Here is an 18007-nt window from a genome sequence, read left to right as displayed (position 1 = left end):
TCTTTGCACCCAGTCGTGCCGGGGCTTTGGGGGGGCTCGCACAGGACCCGCTCCGTGCCCCGCCACGGGCAGAGGGGGCGGCAGCAGCACGCGCACGAATGCAGAGCAGGCTGCTCACGTGTGCCGAGGGCCGTTTCCTGAAACCGGAGCAGGCCTGGCCTGGGGAGAGCCGGCCGTGCCCGGCAAGGCCTGCAGCTCGGGGCTCAGGGCCGGCCGAGGGGAAGCGCTGGAGCGGGGCCAGGCTCTGTCTCCGCGCTGCAGAGGCACGGAGCAGAAAACTACATCTGCTCGTGCCCGGGGAGGGGCGTTAAAGGCGCTGCGTGCTTGCTCGGGGCCCGCTGCTGGGCGTGGGGAAACTCCTGCCCTGCAAGACCCCTGCCAGGCCCGTCCCCCGCTCCTCCAGGGTTTGCCCCGTCTCTCCCGACAGCCTCGTCGTTGCTCCTCATCTCTCCGCCCGTTCGGTCTGGCACCTTCCTGGGGTGCCGTGCAGCGCCCCGCAGCCAGCTGGGCTTGCCGGACGCTCGGGCCTCTGGGCGTGCGCGGGTGTTCGTCTCCCTCGGCTGCAGGTGGATTGTACCCAGCAGTTCGGCGTCGCGCCCTCCTGTATCACCAGCCCCTGGCCGCACGGCTTCGTGCACCTGGCCCTGGCACCGGGGGCCGTTCTGAGCTGCTGCCTGTTGTGTCATCGTCCGGCTGCCCCGGGGTGGGTGGCAGATCCTGGTCGGGGTGGGGGAGCTCCCCAGAGGTGAGGGGTCCAGTCCTGGCGCAAGGGGATCGGCTCGTGGGATTGCCTCCAAGCTGGACTACTCTGCAGCCCTGGCACTCAGGGCACACGTCTTCCCTGGGGCTGCTCTGCAGCGGGGGCACAGCCTTGGCTTGGGGTCTGTGCAGTGCGTATCCTGCCTGGGGCAGGGCTAGGACTGGACACGACCCTGCAGATCCCTGCCCTCCCTGTGTGGATCGCGGCCCGTGGCGGTGCTGCGTGCACCTGTTGAGCGGTGCATCGTCGGGCTGTGGAGGGAACGCAGGGGCTCGAAGCCAGCAGCCCCTGGCGCTGGCACTGGGCATGGGCTGCAGGCTGGCAGACCCCCTCCGTCCCAGTGGTGCTGGTCACTGTCTGCAAACTCCATTGACCCTGGCCCACACGGCCTTTAGAGCTGTGGTTTGCGGGTGTCAGCGGGGCTCCAGCTGGTTCCCCTCCTCCTCCTCCCGAGGCCGTGCCCAGAGCTGGGGGAAGAGCGGATGCTGGGCACCTGTCTCCTGCCCTGGGTGGGGAGAGGTGCCTCGGCCTCATTGGGGGGGGCATTACAAATAGGCATGCCCCATGTCATCGAGGAGTCACTGCTGGCTCGGTCTCACCACCTTTTTGCAGCCAGCACTGGTGTGAGTCACGTGTGCGCGAAGGAGGCAGCACGGTGCAGCAGTGTGACACCACGCATGAGAAAGAGCACGTGTGCACAAACGCGTGTAAGAGCCTGTTTGGGCAAGGACATGTGCGGAGCACGTGCGTGTAGGAGAACGTGTGGGCAGGGGTGTGCGCGCAATTGCATAAGAGCTTGTGCACACAAGCATGTTCACTCAGTTGTGTGGAGGCGTGTCAGGCCTGGCAGAGGTGCGTGAGGACGTGCCAGGGCCCTGGTTTGGGATGAGTCCAGGTGAACGTGCAGAGAAGCTGGGGTGCGCGTGCACATGTGTGTGAGCACTCGTGCAGCTGGCATGTCAGGCTTGGCTCGTGCGGCCGCCCTGCCCCGACACGCGGCTCCCTGCGTGGCGGAGCTGCGCCGCGGGGCCGGGGGTCACGGCAGGTCAAGCACTAAAGCAAACGCAGCCGGGCCAGGTTAGCCGGGGCCAAGGGCAGGGCAGCTGCAGAGCCCGTCTGCCCGGCCCCAGCCCCAGCCCGGAGGGACCAGGGCGGGGGGTGCCTCTGTTGTGTGCCCGGCATTCGCCGCCTGTTCGCCTGGGCTGGCACCGCTGTGCCCTGGGGGTGCCCCGCTCGTCCCGGCGGCAGGTCTGCCGGTGCCCCGTGGTCTCCTGCACCCCTCGTCCCCTTCAGCATTGCAAGCTCTGGGCAACCCCCGTGCCCTACCCCTGCCCTCGGGGCCTGCTCTGCCCCCGGCACATACCCCCGGCGCTGTGGGCCTCCGCGCCCCTCTTGCGTGCCATGACGCTGCCGGCGGGGGCGGCGCGGCGCGGCGGGGCGGAGAGGCCGCCCCACGGCGCGGGGAGCAGGGGGTGGGTGGCCTGTGACTGAAGGAAGTGACTGTGCTTGCGAGACCGTGTCCGGGCCAGCGTTCGGCAGGAAGCGTCTGCTGCAGGCACCGAGACGCCGGCGCGGGGAGGAGGCAGTGCCGCGGCCCCCGTCCGACTGCCCGTGCACGCGCCGGCCCCGGGGTCTCCGGCGCGCGGGCGGGCGTAGCACCATGGTAAGAAGCAGGTGCGCCCGGAGGCCTCGGCCGCGCCGGCCCCCGGCAGAAGAGGTGCGTGCGCGCGTCGGGGGGGTCCGGGTGCTTGCCGACACACCCCGGCAGCTTTGCTGGGCCCGCGGCGGTGGGCGAGGGCTGCGTGGCACCGGGGCCACTTAGTGGGTGGCTTGTGATGCACGCGCGCCCAAAATTTGGGGGCTGGAGGGGTCTCGAGCTCTTCGCCCCTGTAAAGCCTCCGTCCCCATGCCCGGGTCTGCCGGTCCGGTCGGTGCCCCTCGGGGCTGAGCCCGGCTGCCACCCCCGCCAGCCCCCCCCACCGGAGCTGAGCCCCGTGCCGGCACTGCCGTGGCGCGTTGCATTCTGGGACACGTAGTTTGCACGGGTGGCTGCAGGCTGCCTGGCGTCGTGCCAGCCCCATGCAGCGCCAGGCCTGGACCGGCTGCTTCCGGAGCAGAGCCCCCCTCCGCGCCTTCCCTCCCCCCCTCGACAGCCAGGCCGCGGCCCGCCCGGGGCCGGGGCCGGGGTCTGCGTGGCACCCGGCGGTGCGGGGGGTGAGGCCGGGGGCACGCAGCCTGGGCTGGGGGGGGGGGGGCGCCGCCCGGTGCCCACGGGGGCAGACGGAGCCGAGCGCGGGGCCCGGAGCACAGGAAGCGTTCCCAGCGGGGCACGTCACGCCCGGTGAGATCATGGCCAAGGCCCTGGCACCGGGCCCGTGTGGGGCCTCCTGGGGAGGGGGCCGGCGGGGCTGCGGCAGGGGGGTCCTGGCTGGTGCAGGGTGCGTGCACGAGACGGGACCCCAGGCAGGGGCTCGGCGCCGCCGCGGGGACCCTGCCTGCCCTGTTCCTGTGGCCCCGGAGCTCGGGTGCAGCCGCTGCGCAGAGAGGGGCCGGCGGGCCGGGCGTTCGTCCCCGTGCCCGGCTGGAGCGCAGCAGGGGGGAGCCCGGCCCCAGGCCGCGGCAGCTCGGTTCCTGGCCCGCGTCCATCCCAGGGCCGAGGACCCGCACCTGTCCCTGGTGCTAGACCGGGCTGGCCCCGGGCCTGCGTGGAGAGGAGCCGAGCCCCAGCCCCCCGCACCTGCGCCCAGCGTAGCCCCCGCCGCGCCAGCGCGCTTGCACTTTCACTCTCCTTGGCCACAGAAACCTCAGAGCACCGCCAGGCCCTTTCGCTCTGACTCCTCGCCCTGCGTCCGCCACTCCCCTCGGGCCCAGCCGGGACAGGGCTCCTTGCTGCCACCCCTCCGCCCCAGCGTCCGCCCCTGGCTGGGGGGCTGCAAAGGAGGGAGGAGGGAGGTGGAGCGAGCGGGGACCTGCCGGGAGCAGGTGCCGGGTGGAGATTCCCTGGCGCGGCCATGCTAGCAGCCAGGCACCGGCCAGCGCAGCCCCCGCGTCCAGCCCTAGTGTAGACGGCGCGCCTGCTTGCACGCAGGAGCGGCCCTGCGCCATCCCACGCCCCCCGGCCTTCATGTCGCGCACGTGCCCGGTGCCGTCTCTGTGTCTCCCGGACTCTCACGCAGGCACACACGTGTGCTGCCTTTGATGGCTCGCAGACGCCCTGTGCCGTGCTGTCACGCCCACGCCCCAGGCTTTCATGTCACCGGCAGGCTGGGTGTGTCGGGAGGTGCTGGCGTTCGGTCTTGCGCACGTGGTGCCAGGGCTGCCTCTTTGCAACACGCATGTGCCAGGCGCTGTCGCTGTCTTGTGTGTGCGGGAGGGGAAGCAGAGCCCCGGAGGGTCCTCCTGCCCGGCACCCCGGTGCCTGGCCCGGCTCGGGCAGAGCTCGCAAGGCCGTGCTGCTTTGGGAGTCAGCGCGGGCAGTTTAGAAACATCAGCTCAGGGCTAAGCAGAAAGGCTAACACCACGTTAGAGGAGCAGAGCGCGTGGGGAGCGTCCAGGGGAAGACCCGACGCTGGTTTGGGTTCGGCGGGGTTTGGCAGCAGCTGGACGCCCCGAGGCGCTGGGCCACGGCCTGGCCTGGCGCTGATGCGACCGGTCCAAGCCACCCATGCAAGGAGGCAAATGTTAAAGACGGGGCCGGGAGACCTCCGGGGAGCTGCACGGGGTGCTGGACCACCCCGTGGTGGCAGGAGGGGCAGCCACGCAGCAGAGCCCTCCATGGCCATGCGGCGTGTCCGGGGGGAGCTCGCCGGAGCAGGCAGCCGTGCCTGTGCGGGGCGGTTTGGACCTGATGAGAGGAGGGCTGGGAAGGAAGGGGGAGGCCTGGCTTGGCCCTGGGAGACCCGGTCCTGCGACGTAGTGGGCAGGCCGGGCACCGTGTGCTGCAGCTGTGTGAGATGGGACCTGCTGGGCCGGTCTTGGGGATGGAGAGGGGCACCCCGGGACCCTGCGCCCCAGCCAGGGTGTCCCGGGCACAGCCTGGGGCCTGCCGCTGCCTGGCACACGGAGGCCTGGCAGCTGCTAAACGGCCTCCCCGTGCAGCAGCTGCAAGGGATGGAGGCTGGGGAGGCCTGGGCATCCCTGCCCGGCTCGCCCGGGCCAGTCACTCAAGGGTTAAGCTGCAGTCCTGCAGTGCCTGCGCATGCTCAGGCTGCGCGCTTGGCCTGGGGCGGCGCTGGCCCCACCGCTCTGCCCTCCCCGAGCTGGCGGTTAATCATTGATGGGAGCGTCTGGGGGGCTGGCCTGGGCGGAAAGTGTTCACGAGGCCTTTGGCGTGACCGGGAAACCATGCTCCATCCGTGGGGACCGCTGGCCGCTATCTGGGCCCTGCCGGCTTCCCCCCCGTCAGGCCCCGTGAGCTCCCGGGGCCGGGGCCGGGGCTGTCGTGGAGGGGTCGTGTTGTCACCCTGCGGAGCCCGGGCATGCGCCCCGGGGGCGTCCAGCGCCTGCCCCAGTGCTGGGTTGGGAGGAGATGTCCCAGGAGGGCCGGCTCCGGCCCTGCTGAGATGCACAGAGAGCGGGGCGTGTGGGGGGAGCGTGTATGGCATCCTTTGCCCCCGGGCCGCGGTGGTCCCAGAGGGGTCCAGGAGGAGCAGGACAGGTGCGGGGCTGGGCTCTGAGCTGGAGCAGGATGAGAGCAGGGTGGCTGGGCTGGGGGTGGGTTTTGGGGTCTGCTCCGAGGGGCTGGTGCCGCGCAGCCCCCGGCCCCGCGCTCACCCCCTCTCCGTGCCCCCAGGTGGAAAGCAGCGAAGCATCCAAAGACACTGCCTCAGTCCCAAAGTGCCACCCGCCCTGCCAGGAGGCTGGCTCTACCGAGCAGGTGCCCAACGGAGACGCCGAGACGGACGGAGACAGCGGCACGACCCCCAAGGGCAGGCAGCAGCCGGCCGAGGACGAGACGGACAGCCTGGCGGACGGCGAGCCGGGCCGCGCCCTGGAGAACGGCCGCTGCACCCCCAAGGACGGCCTGGACCCCCAGGCCGATGAGGGTGAGCTGGCCCCTCCCGCCCCCCAGAAGGCAAGAGGCAGGGGGAAGGTCTCCGAGAAAAGTAAGACCTCGGCATTTAGGGCAAGGCGTGACCGCCGGCCAGGCCCTGTGCACCGGAGAGGGGCTCTCGCAGGCCTGACCCGTGCGGTTGGGAACGGGGCTGCCCGCAGCCCCCGGCACAGGGAGGGAGCCCGGCCTCCAGGACCAGCCGCACCCTCTCCTTCCTGCCCGAGATCTCAGCCAGGGGAAGCCAGTGGGTGGGTGTCTCCATGCTCAGCCTCCTTCCTGCTCACCCAGAGACACGGCCCACCCCGGGCACGCCTCTGTCAGCAGCGTGCAGCGTGCACACGCCCCCTCCCGGGCAGCCGTGTGGGGGAGGGGGTCTGTGCACATGCGTGTGTCTGTGCAGGGGTGCGTGTGCACGCACTGAGTGCACAGGGCCTTGCTGCTTGTCCAGAGCCCTTTGCCCTGCTGGGAGCAAGTAGACAGACACCCGCGTGCGGGCACACACGTGGCTCTGCTCGGTGTGGCTGGCACGACAGTCGTGCTGGGGAGCAAATGGCATCCTGGTGTGTGGGCGGCTGGGGATGAGGTTGCCTCTCACCCCAGCATCCCCTCTGGCACGGGGTGACGCTCACTGCCGTTTTCTTCTCGCCCTGCTCCTTGGCCCCGGCCAGCCCCATGCACCCGTGTCTGCTGCCAGGCCCTGGCCCCTAGCTGGGTTGGGGAAGCCTGGCTCAGCTCAGGCGGCTCCTGCACGGGACGCGTGGATCTGCCCCAGGCTTGTGCTCTCCCCAGGGGCTGCTCTTGGTGCTGGACGTTTCCAGGTGTGCGGAGCTGACACGGTGTCGGGCCCCGCGTCCTGGGGGAACTGTCTTGCTTGCAGTTGGGCCCCGAGGCTCTAGGAGGGGAAGCCTGATGCGATCTGTAACACTCACGGGGCACGACGCCCGCCGTCCACCCCCAGCGCCTTACTGCCAGCCCACAGCTGTATAGCCCCCCTCTGCAGTGGCATCTCTGCCCCCGGTCCCGGACACGTGTTCCCAAAGCTGGATGACATGGCACCGCCGGAGGGAGACAGCCACCCTGTGCATCCCACCAGCTGTGCAGCAGCTGGACAAGTGAACCAGCCTGCGGGATACTGTTGGGCAGCTCCCCATGTCCCCTGACCCCTTCTGGGGTGTAGGGGAAGTCCTGCTTCCTGTCCCCCCCGCCACAGCCGGTGCATGCCCGAGCTCGCTCGCATCCAGGGCTGCCTCCTGTGGGCTGCTGCCCGCTGTCCTGACTGACCACCTGCCCGGCCCCTGGACCCAGGGCATCTCCCCCTCTCCTTTCGGGTCAGCTGGCACCACGCATCTGTTGTTTTTGCAGCAGTGACGCCTGCGGGAGCCCTGCTCAGACCCTGTTGCTCTGGGCTTCTTCCTGGGCAGTGCCCACTGCCTCTGACCACCAGGCTTGGGGTCTCCTTGGGGAACACGGTCAGGCGTGGACCCATCACCTGGGTGAGCACCTGGGCGTGTGCATGTGTGTGCTTACCCCAGCTGTGCAGGAGGGCAGGGCTGTCCTGCAGACACACATGTGCCGAGGGTCTGCGCAGGCCGGTGTTAGTTGTGCCTGGGCCCCTGCATCCTTTGTGATGAGCTGGGCCTGGCACTCTCTCCTGCTTGCCTTTCCTGCAGCAGTATTAGCTGTCTCGCCGTCTCTGCAGAGGAATGGGCCTTTACTCCTGGTAGACTTCCTTTTGTCCCTTATGCGCTTAAAAATGAGACCGTTCCTAGCCCTGCCTTTAGCTTCCCTTACCGGCGTCCTGCACGCCAGAACTCCTGGTTTATTTTGGTCGCTGTCTGTCCTCAGGGTTCCCTTGCTTTTTACATCAAATTGCTGCCCCCGCTTTCCTCTCGCACCCAAGACAGGTGCTTCGCCAAAGCCACGCTCCTTCTTGGCTGCGGCGCCGTGGTCTTCCGGCCATCTCGGTCCGGCTTTCCGCTGATATCTCCGTGAATTCTTCTTCCCGGTCCGTTGGTGCTTGTAATCCCCGCTCTGCTCCAGGAAGTCGGCCGTTGCGTGGCCCCCAGGAGACGTGGTGCTGCATGGGACCGTCCCTGCTGACCGCAGTCAAATTGTGACGATGGTCCCGAAGCCGGCGTCCGGCTCTCAGGCAGCGATCGCTCATCTGTGTCCATCCCCTTGTTGTCCAGACAGGCCCCTAGAAAACTCTTGCTCTGCTTCACAGGGCACTGATGAGGCCTCGTTGCAGCCTGGGTCTCCGCACGAAGGCCGCTGGAAAGCCCTGCTTTCCTCCCCGTCTGCGAGAGCCGGTGCTGGGGGAGCAGCCCAGCCCGACGCTGGGTCCAGAGCAGATTCACAGCTCTCAGCCCCACGTGCACCCAGGATCCCACGGCTGAGCTCTCGGTGCCTTGACGGCATCACGCTTCCACCCCGCCGTGGCCGGTACAGGAACGGGGATGGGAAGACCAGGATCCCGGATCCCGTCTGGAGGGTGTCCGGCACCAGATGGCACAAAGGAAGCTCAGATGGGCATTGGCCCCAGCAGGCCCAAAATACCTGAAACAAGGCCCAAAATAATGTTGCTGGATGTTGGATGAATTGGCCCTTAGTGAGTGGGATTGTGGGGCAGCTCTGGGGGTGACACGGGAGCCTGGGTCCTTCCAAGGTGGGGCCGGCTCCGGGTCTGAAGGGGCCGTACTGCACGGTGCCTGCAGCCGCAGCGGTGCACGTGGCGTAAACCCGCTGCTGCGTCCGTCGTGCCGGTCCCTGCCCGGTGCTGAGAGCCCGCGCGGTCTGCCTGCAGCTTGCGCTCGCCCCTGGCCCGTTCATCGGCCCGGCGCTGCGTTTGCTCCCTGTCAGGGTCCCACGCGGTCCTCTCTGCCCTGATCGCTGCTAATAGAGGCGTCAGATCCTGGCCATCGGGTGAGCCCGGGGCCTGGCTCTTGCCCTGCTGGGACTGAATCGGTCAGCCATGCTCTTTGCTTTCTGCCTCGTCCTGGCTTTGGCTCCGAGAAGATGCTTTTCCTCTCGCCCGATGGCAGTGCCACTTCTGTAGCAGTCTCTTGTCCAGGACGTCGGCAAAGCACTTTGGAAAGCTTAATTAAACGCATTGCTCACGGCTCCTCCATCCATCTCCGTTGAGGCGTTCAAAGCCTTCTAGGGAGGCACAGGCCAGGAGCCTGGCACCCAGCGCTTGACGCCCGGGCTCTCGGGTCTTTCTCCTGGCTGCGTCCGGGGGGAAACGCCCCGCGGCCGCAGCTGCCCTGGCCATGCCGGTGCTAGCGCCGAGCGTCCCGGGCAGAGGGGGTTAATTCTGCTGCTGTCAGCCGCGCCTGCCAGTGCCTCTGGTCCCTGGGGTCCTGCCAGCACACGCGTGTGTCCGTAGCCGCTGCTTTCGATCCCACATCCTTCCTGGCATGTCTGGAGAGCTGCCCTGTGCTGCGGCTCCCCGGAAGACCTCCCTCCTGTCTGCCTTCTGATCTGGGCTCCTGGCCTCTTCGACCCCCCCGCCCCTGCAGAGGCCCAGTTTGTGTCCCAGGCCCCAGTGGATGGTGCATGTGCGGCCCGAGGCAGGTCAGCTGCTTCTCCCTGAGGCTGAGTGTGCAACCCCGGGGGCATGGAGGGCTCCTGGCTGGGCAGGGAGAGCGGAGGCAGCAGGGCAGGGTGGGGAGCAGAGTGCCTGGAGTGGGCGCAGGGCACGCACACATGCATGCAGGCTCACAGCAGCTGTGCAGAAAGGCAGGGCTACAGATACGCACACACGTGCGTGCACACGCATGCTTGCTCCAGCTATGCAGAAAGGCAGAGCTCTCCTGTAGACATGCAGACACATGTACACACGTGTGCGCTCACCACTGCTGTGCAGAAAGACGGGGCTTTCCTGCAGACATGCACATAGTTTCACACACAAATACATGTATGCTTGCCACAGCTGTGCGGAAAAACGGGGCTCTCCTACAGACGTGTGCACACATGCATCTGCATGCTCACCCCAGTTGTGCAGCAAGGCAGGGCTCTCCTCCAGAGACACACATGTATGCACACACATGCTCGCTGCAGCTGTGGAGGAAGGCAGGGCTCTTCTGCAAACACGCACGTGTGTGCACATGATGCACACATAGTCGCTGCAGTTGTACAGGAAGGCAGGGCTGCCCTGCAGACACATGCATGCTCACTGCAATTGTGGAGGAAGGCAGGGCTGTCCTGCAGAGAGAAACACGTGTGTGCACATGATGCACACATGTTCACCACAGCTGTGCAGGAAAGCAGGGCTCTCCTGCAGACACACACATGTGTGCTCACTGCAGCTGAGATCTCCTGCAGACACGCAAGCGCATACGTACATAGGCACACTTGTACTTGCTGCAGCTGTGCAGAAAGGGCTGTCCGGTAGACACACACACATACTTGCTGCAGTGGTGCAGGACATGCACACACACGCACACGCATCCCTGTGCCCCAGTGCATTCAGGCCACCCCCAGGCCCACTTGCATGGCCTGCTCGGGCTCCCGCCACAGCCCGGCCGGGCTCGGCACCCCAGAAGCAACCGGCGCTATTTTTAGCTGCCTTCCTGGCAGCAACTCGGCGCACACCTTTGAGGCCACGCGGTGCACTGGTGACACAGGAAACCGGAGGTGCTTCCCCTCCCTGCCTCGAGCCCCGGCCACGTTCCCCTGCCCAGGGGGCACCATTGGCTGCAGGCAGTGTGGAGCCCTGGGGCCAGGTCCGGGCTGCCAGGAGCACTGGCTGCAAGCAGAGAGCCTGCCCCCACGCCAGGCGCAGGGAGGGATGGAGAGACGAGCCCCTTCATCCAGCCACGTGGGGCTCACCCTGACTCGTGGTGGGGGGCAGCCCTGCAGTCAGCTTAGGGGAGGTGAGGGGGGGGTCACAGGGAAGGGACCCTGCCGCTCATGGGTGACCCCGGCAGAGGCAGGGCTGGAGTGGCCTTGGCCCAGCTGGCAGCATCCGTGCCCACATGCTCCGGCTCTGCCCAGCTGGCTGGTGGCACCGACCCGCTCCCGGCTCACGTGCTCTCTGCTCTGTGTTTGCAGGCAAAGAAGAGAAGGAAGAAAACACCTACGAGACGATGAAAATGGAGGCAAGTATGTGCTGGGGCTGCCTACCCCCGGCCCTTCGCTTGCTGCTCCCCATGCAAGAGCTGAGGCGGTGGGGTGGGGGCTGGTGGCCGGGGGGCTGGAGCGCGCTGTGTCGTGGGTCGGGCACTGCCGAGTGGGATCCGGCTTGGGGCCCTGCCAGCGCCGGGAGAGCCCCGGGGCCTGGTGGGCAGCGGGAAGGCCCCGCACACTGCACGGCCCTCGGGCGACCTGCACGGACAGCCAGGTCTGAGTCTGGGACGCGGAAGAGATGGGCCCTGTGTCCGGAGCTGCCAGATGGGGTGTGTCTGTGTGTGTGTGCGCGTGTGCGTGTGCGTGCACGCGCGCAAGCATGCAAAGGATGAGGGCATGTATGTGTGTGCATGCAAAGGGTGTGCGCAAGCATGCATGCAGTGTGTGTGTGTGTGCAAGCATGCAAAGGGTGTGCACATGTGTGTATTAGTGTGTGTGCATGCGAGCAGTGTGCAGTTTGAAAGTGTGTGCGCGTGCAAGTGTGTGCACGAATGTACATGTGCACGTGAATGTGTGTGCATATGAGTGGGTACCTTGCAGGGAGGGGGCAAGCGTGAGTGCATGTGCACATAAATGTGTGCGTGAGTGCGCCTGTGAGTGTTTACATGAAAGTGTGTATGCGTGTGTAAGCATGCGTGTGTGTGCGATCCATCCCAGGTGACACCAAACCTGGGGGCAGAGCGGGGTCTCCTAGGCTAGGGACTGCGGGGACCGGATGCCAGGGTTTCACCCCACTGCCCCACGCCCGGCCGTGCCTCGGTTTCCCTCGCTCTCCCCCTCCCGCCGCGCCCCGGCCTTCCCGCGACTGACACCCGTCAGCCCACGTCTCCTCTCGCCGTGCACAGGGATCGCGAGGCCGCCTGCGTGGAGGCCTGGGCTGGGAGTCGAGCCTGCGCCAGAGGCCCATGCCACGTCACACCTTCCAGGCCGGGGACCCCTACTACATCAGCAAGAGGAAGCGGGACGAGTGGCTGGCCCGCTGGAAGCGTGAGGTAAGGCCCGCGGCAGGTCTCGGGGCCACGCTCCTGGCCCGCGCGGTGAGGAACGGGGGGCAGAGCCCTTGGGTTGGTCGTAGGCACACGACTGCAGACAGGGGCTGCTGGGGGGACTCTCCGCAAGCAGTACAGTGCCTGTGACACACGCCAGACCATGGCTGCATCGCATGTGCATTCGCCAGCCTGTGGAGGGTCCCGTGCACAGCCCCTGTGAGCAAACAGCGCCGGCAGCCCCGCTCGGGCACGCGCAAGGGGGCCAGTGACCGGCGCGCTCGGCAGGGGTCAGGCAGGATGTGGGTTGCAGCAGGAAGCCTGGCCCGGTTTCTAGACTCTCACTCTCGGCAAAGCAGCTTCAGGGGGAGGGCAGAGCCCAGCCCAGGCGGAGGAGCACGTGCGGGGCAGGCCCCGGCCCCGGCCCCGGCCCCGGCCCCAGCCAGAGGGCTGCAGGCCAGGCCGGGTGTTGGAGGGGAGGGGAGGGGAGCGCAGCGCACCGGCTGCCAGTCCCCGGTCCTCTCGGGCCGCGGCTCCAGGGCGGAGGAGCCTCCTGGCTCCGGGGCCTGTGCTGGCAGAGCCGGAGCAGCGTCTGGCCAGGCGTCTCACAGCCCACGACCACAACACCAGTAATTTTGGGAACCGAGGCCTCAGCAAGATGACTGCTGCCCGGCCCGGCTGCGGCTGCTTTCACACGCTGCGGCCGGCCAGGCCCTGAGGGGTCACTCTTGTTTCTCGGTTCCCGTCAGCGCCAGGTCCAGGCCGCGCTGTGCGGCCCCACACCGCAGTGCTTGGGGCGGGGAGGTGGCTGGACACGGCGTGCACATGCACATGCACACGCACCCCCGTGCCCTGCTGCCACCGCTGCGCCCCGTGCTGGCCTGTGCCCGGGACCCGGAGCTGAGGGGCTGAGCGTGGGCGGGGGGCGCCCGTCTCCCCCCTCCCTGGCAGGGCAGCAGCGCTTTGCTTTCCGCCGGGTTTCACTGCTGCCATCGGGGTCCTTTCCGCCAGCATCTCAGCCGCTCTCATGGCGTTTGTCTCCTCCATCCCGAAACCGGAGGGGAGGGGGCGAGTCCTCTGGCTTCACCACGTGACGTGACGAGGCTTTCTGTGTCATCACACGCCGTGACTCCATGTTCCTCGTCTTTCCCCATTGGCTCCTTCCCTCTCATCTTCCTCCCCGCGGCCTGGAAGGCAGAAGCTGGTGCCGAGGAGTGCAGTAAGGACCCTCCAGGAGCGCAGCCCCGTGCGGGCAGGAGAGTCCCGGCAGGGCCAGCTCCCCCACAGCCGGCCCCGCCAGCGTCACCTGGGGAAGGATCCAGGTTTCCTCGCAGCCTGGGGCCTCTCGGGCATGTTCGCGAGGCGCAGGTGCCTGCAGCAGCACAGACTTGCCTCTCCTTTGCTCATCCAGCATCCATCTCCCCGAGCCCCAGGGGATGGGAGCGTCATGCAGTGCCAACACTGGAGGGTCAGAGCCAGTGAACCGGGGCTGCGAGGGGGCTCTGCCCCGGGCCTCGGGAGAAAGCGAGCCATGTCTGCGCCGCGCAGGAGCGGGCGGCCCCGGCTAGGCGCGGCAGGCGGGGTGGGCGCATCTCGAGCTGTGCTGGAGGAGTGCGGATCGAAGGGGACACGCAGCCTGTACCAGTTTCCACGGGCCGCCCCCGGCCCCCTCACGTCCTGCATCCACGTCTAGTCTCTGAGACCTTCCCGGGGACGGTAGATAGCGGGAGCCCCGGGAGGGAAGAGGCTGCTGCTGCCCCCGGGGGACCGCGGCTGTGGCTGTGTGGTTGTGTGCTGGTGGCCTCTGCGGCATGTGCTTGGGGTGAGCCGGGGGGGCCACGGGGAGCGCAGGGTTCTCCGGGCCACGTCCCTGCCCTGGACACGGACCCGCCTCGTGCACACGCCGCGTTCTCGTCGCAGCCCTTCAGGGATCGGCTTCTGGGCGGGCACGGGGCAGCCCGGCGCGTGCGAGGGGCCGGCAGGCAGTGGCTGGGATTCCCGGGACCTCTGTCCACTCGGCGGCAGGGGCAGGGCACGGGCCCCTCGTCCTTCCCCGGGCCGCCGCCACGTCCCGCCTCCTCGGCGCGGCGCGGCACGAGGAGCAGCATCTGACGTACGGGCTGATGTGGCCACGCTTGCTAACACCCTCCTCTCCTTTACCTCTCTCCCACAGACTGATAACCCGCCGGCCTCCCAGCTTCACAAGGTTCGTGGCATGGGTGTCATTTCCTTCTGGAGGGTGGCGAGAGGGGCCGGACGTGTTTTGTGCTGTATAGTGTTGAATGTGACCTTGCAATCGTGTGGGGCTCGGTGCTGCCGGACGTATCGCAGGGCATGCCCCGCCCTTCGCACGCACGCATGTACACACTCGCCCCCCACCCAGCTCACGTGCACTCACCGGTGCATGCCAGGGGCGTACATGCGTGCGCGCGCTCCTACGCGGGCGCGCACACGGCCCCCAAGAGTCACGTGCCCCACAGTTACACCATCCATCACCGCTGCTGTGCTCCCGGGGGGAGCGTCCAGGCCCCCAAAACACCTCTCTCCATATCTTCATGCCAGCGAGACCCGAAGGGGCCTCGAGAGTTAGGGGGTTCAAGCAGCGTGTCAGTCCTAGCCCGTGGTGGAAGGGAGAGCTGCTGAGAGATGTCTGGTTGTACGAGCGCGGTGGAGGCTCTGGAGATGGGCGCCATGGTAGATGGCAGAGAGAAACGGGAAGGAGAGACGGTCTCAGATGAAGGTCGAGGCCTTAGGCTGTATGCGTGTTCCCCGTGGAAAGCGCTGCGGAGGAGCAGGCTCCTGGCATGAGCTGGTGCATGTGCTGGTGCTGGTGCTAGTGCTGGGCTGGCAGGGGGCCGGGGCAGCCCGTGGAGGGGTCTCAAGTTGGTTATGGCAGAGCTCGACGTGCTGCCCGGCCCTCGGCGTGCATCGCACCTCGCACGGGACGTGCAAGCAGGCCCGCAGGGTGGCAAGAGTTCTCAGCAGGGGTGGGAAAGCCGTGGCCTTACATTGGTGTGAGCCGGGAGGGGGTGGCAGGCGCCGGGTTTCCAGCAGTAGGAAACATGGGAGGAAGAAAGGGGCTGAGGCTGGCCGAGGGGGTGCCGCGCTGTCAGGGCATACGGGACACTTGAGGGGCTGTCCCCTCATGTGGCGCACCCGGCCCTATGTGCAGCCCTGGGGAGTAGCACTTCCTGGGGGGCTGGCAAGCTGCTCTAGTCCTGAGGCAGGGACCCCCATGTCAGGAGGTGACGTTCGGCACCGGGCAGACGTGGAGCATGAGACGCCAAACGCCTGCCAATGTGAACCCTGGTGCCCGACCGGTGCAGAGCCCTGCCCTCGGTCTGGATTTCTGGTGCTCCTGTGAACGCCCCCGAACCCACGGCCTGCGCCCCTTGCACCCTTGTGCGACCGTGCCGCACCCAGGAACGCACCCGGGCCGAGGGCTTTGCCACGTGGCGCGTGTTCTCGTTTGCAACTCTCCGTTTTAGCCTGTTTCGTCGGGCGTGCCTTCCGCCAAGGGGCGTGCAATGGGTTTGGCTCGAAGGGAGGCTTTTTGGGTTACCTCGGGCAGCGGTGTCCGGAGCTCTGCATGGCCATGGTTCACGGGCAGAGAGGTGGCAAGGGACAAAGGCTGCTTTGGGGGGAAGCAGCTGGCTTTGGAGGGGCTGGTTTCCTCTAAGGAAGCCAAGGCTGAGCTGGATCCAAACCGTAGTGTGTGAAGGGCTCTGAGAGGAGGGGAAGCTGCCGTCTCGGGCTCTGCTGAGATGACCCCAAGCTGTGGGGAGGAGTAGATACGCTGGAGGGTAGGGCTAGGATGCAGAGAAACCTCAGCTAATTGGAGGATTGGACCAAAAGTCATCTCATGCAGTTCAACAAGGACAAGTGCAAAGTCCTGCGCCGAGGAGGGAGCAATCCCCTGCACCGGTGCAGGCGGGGGGCGACGGGCTGGGCAGCAGCTCTGCAGAAAAGCACCTGGGGGGACGGGGGACAAGACGCTGAACAGGAGCCGGCAGTGTGCCCGTGGTGCTGAGAAGGCGACCGGCATCCTGGGCTGCATTGGGAGGAGCGTTGCCAGCAGATCGAGGGACGTGATTCTCCCCCCCTCTATTCAGCACTGGGGAGGCCACATCTGGAGTCCCGTGTCCAGCTGTGGCCCCCCATTGCAGAAGGGATGTGGACACGTTGGAGAGAGTCCAGCGGAGGGTAACAAAAGTGGTTGTGGGGCTGGGGGACAGGACTGGTGAGGAGAGGCTGAGGGAACTGGGCTGATTGAGTCTGGAGAAGAGAAGACCGAGGGGGATTGAATAGCAGCCTTCACCTCCCTGCAGGGGGGCTGCAAAGAGGATGGAGCTGGGCTGCTCTCAGTGGGGGCAGATGGCAGGACAAGGAGCAATGGGCTCAGGCTGCAGCAAGGGAAGTTGAGGTTGGATATTAGGAAAAGCATTCTTGCAAGGAGGGCGGTGAAGCACTGGGACAGGCTCCCCAGAGAGGTGGTGGCATTACCATCTTGGTGGTGTTGAAGACCTGGCTAAGACCAAGCCTTGGCTGGGATGAAGAGCCACGCGCATGATCAGAGGTCAGGGAAGCAGACCCTACGATGACAGGCTGAGAGCCCTGGGGCTCTTTAGCCTGGAAAAGCGCAGGCTCAGGGGTGATCTGATGGCCACCTACAAGTTTATCAGGGGTGACCACCAGTATCTAGGGGAACGTTTGTTCACCAGAGCGCCCCAAGGGATGACGAGGACGAATGGTCATAAACTACTGCAAGACCGTTTCAGGCTGGACATAAGGAAGAATTTCTTTACTGTCCGAGCCCCCAAGGTCTGGAACAGCCTGCCGCCGGAGGTGGTTCAAGCGCCTTCATTGAACACCTTCAAGAGCAAACTGGATGCTTATCTTGCTGGGATCCTATGACCCCAGCTGACGTCCTGCCCTTTGGGCGGGGGGCTGGACTCGATGATCTTCCGAGGTCCCTTCCAGCCCGAATGTCTACGAAATCTATGAAATGATGTAGCTGGGGCTGGTCCTGCTCTGAGCAGGGGTTGGACTAGACCTGGCCTCCTGAGCTCCCTTCAACCCTCCTTGTCTGCGGTTCTGTGAATGCAGGAGTTGGGAAGGGAGTCTCAGGGAGGGGTTGTTATTACCCAACTGTGCCCTGAGGGGACGGGGACGGTCTTGGCCCTGTCTGGAGATGAAAGGACCATGGCCACCAGTGTGGAATTACAGCCTGACCCCAGTGCCCAGCAAGGACAACCGGCACCTTGTAAGCAACCAGCCAGGATTTGCTCAGGACAGAGCCTCCCCAACCAGCTTCGTCTCCTGCTGGGGCAGAGCAGCGAGCAGGTGGACGAGGGGAACGCACCGCGCTGTGCACCCGGGCTTCCCACACGGTCCCGCGTGACGCGCTCGTTGCAAAATGGAGGAAACTGCTGAAAGGCGGATACATAATTGGCTCAATACCCGTAAGCAAAGTATAGGCAGAGCCACGTCGGAGCGGCAGGAGGGACTTGCCGGGGGTCTGTCCGTCTCGACGTGTTTTTTATTAAATAATTTGGATGCCAGAATAGAGAGTTTCCCCATCACTTTTGCAAGTGACCTGAAACAGGGAAGGACCACGAACCGGCCGGAGGATAGGAGTGGATTTGGAAGGGACTTGATAGCCGGGGAGCTGGGGTGCAGGATGAAGTGCGCGGCGGGAGAACAAGCCAGCGCGCGGGTACGAGCGGGAGACGGTGACGGGGCCGGGGGAGATCTGGGGCCCGAACGCCGTTCTGGGCTCCGTCAGCAGGAGCATTAGGCGATGGTGCCTCTTTCTCAGCACTGCTTGGGCTCATCCCGAATGCGGCGCGCAGGTCTGGGCTCCCGACGTGAAGGACGGGGAGACGCTGAGAGCGCCCGGAGGCAGGCAGCAGAAAGGACCGAGGGGCGAGGAGCAGCTGCATGTTCAGCCAGAGGAAAGGCGACGAAGGGGGACATGGCAGCAGCCCTCCGATATTTGAAAGGCTGCCGTCGCCAAGAGGGAGAACAACTGTTCTCCTTCGCCGCAGAGGACAGGACACAGGCTCGTGGTTTTAAATTACA

At 66.5% G+C, this 18007-nt stretch overlaps 1 protein-coding gene across 1 annotated transcript in view; it reads left to right on the top strand.

Moving 5' to 3' along the window:
* The first annotated feature begins 4978 nt into the window (after positions 1-4978).
* The window catches only part of DNMT3A (DNA methyltransferase 3 alpha), a 46449-nt gene continuing 33420 nt past the window's right edge, over positions 4979-18007 (top strand). Inside the window, exons 1-6 of the mRNA XM_059727617.1 lie at positions 4979-5170; positions 5553-5805; positions 10866-10912; positions 11786-11932; positions 13121-13294; positions 14100-14132. Coding sequence (XP_059583600.1) covers positions 5105-5170; positions 5553-5805; positions 10866-10912; positions 11786-11932; positions 13121-13294; positions 14100-14132 — 720 coding nt within the window. The 5' untranslated portion in view covers positions 4979-5104. The remainder of the gene's footprint in view (positions 5171-5552; positions 5806-10865; positions 10913-11785; positions 11933-13120; positions 13295-14099; positions 14133-18007) is intronic.

Source organism: Alligator mississippiensis, chromosome 1, assembly GCF_030867095.1.
Source record: "Alligator mississippiensis isolate rAllMis1 chromosome 1, rAllMis1, whole genome shotgun sequence".
NCBI lineage: Eukaryota > Metazoa > Chordata > Crocodylia > Alligatoridae > Alligator > Alligator mississippiensis.
The sequence above is the reverse complement of the archived record's forward strand: the minus strand, read 5'-3'. Positions and strand labels throughout refer to the sequence as shown.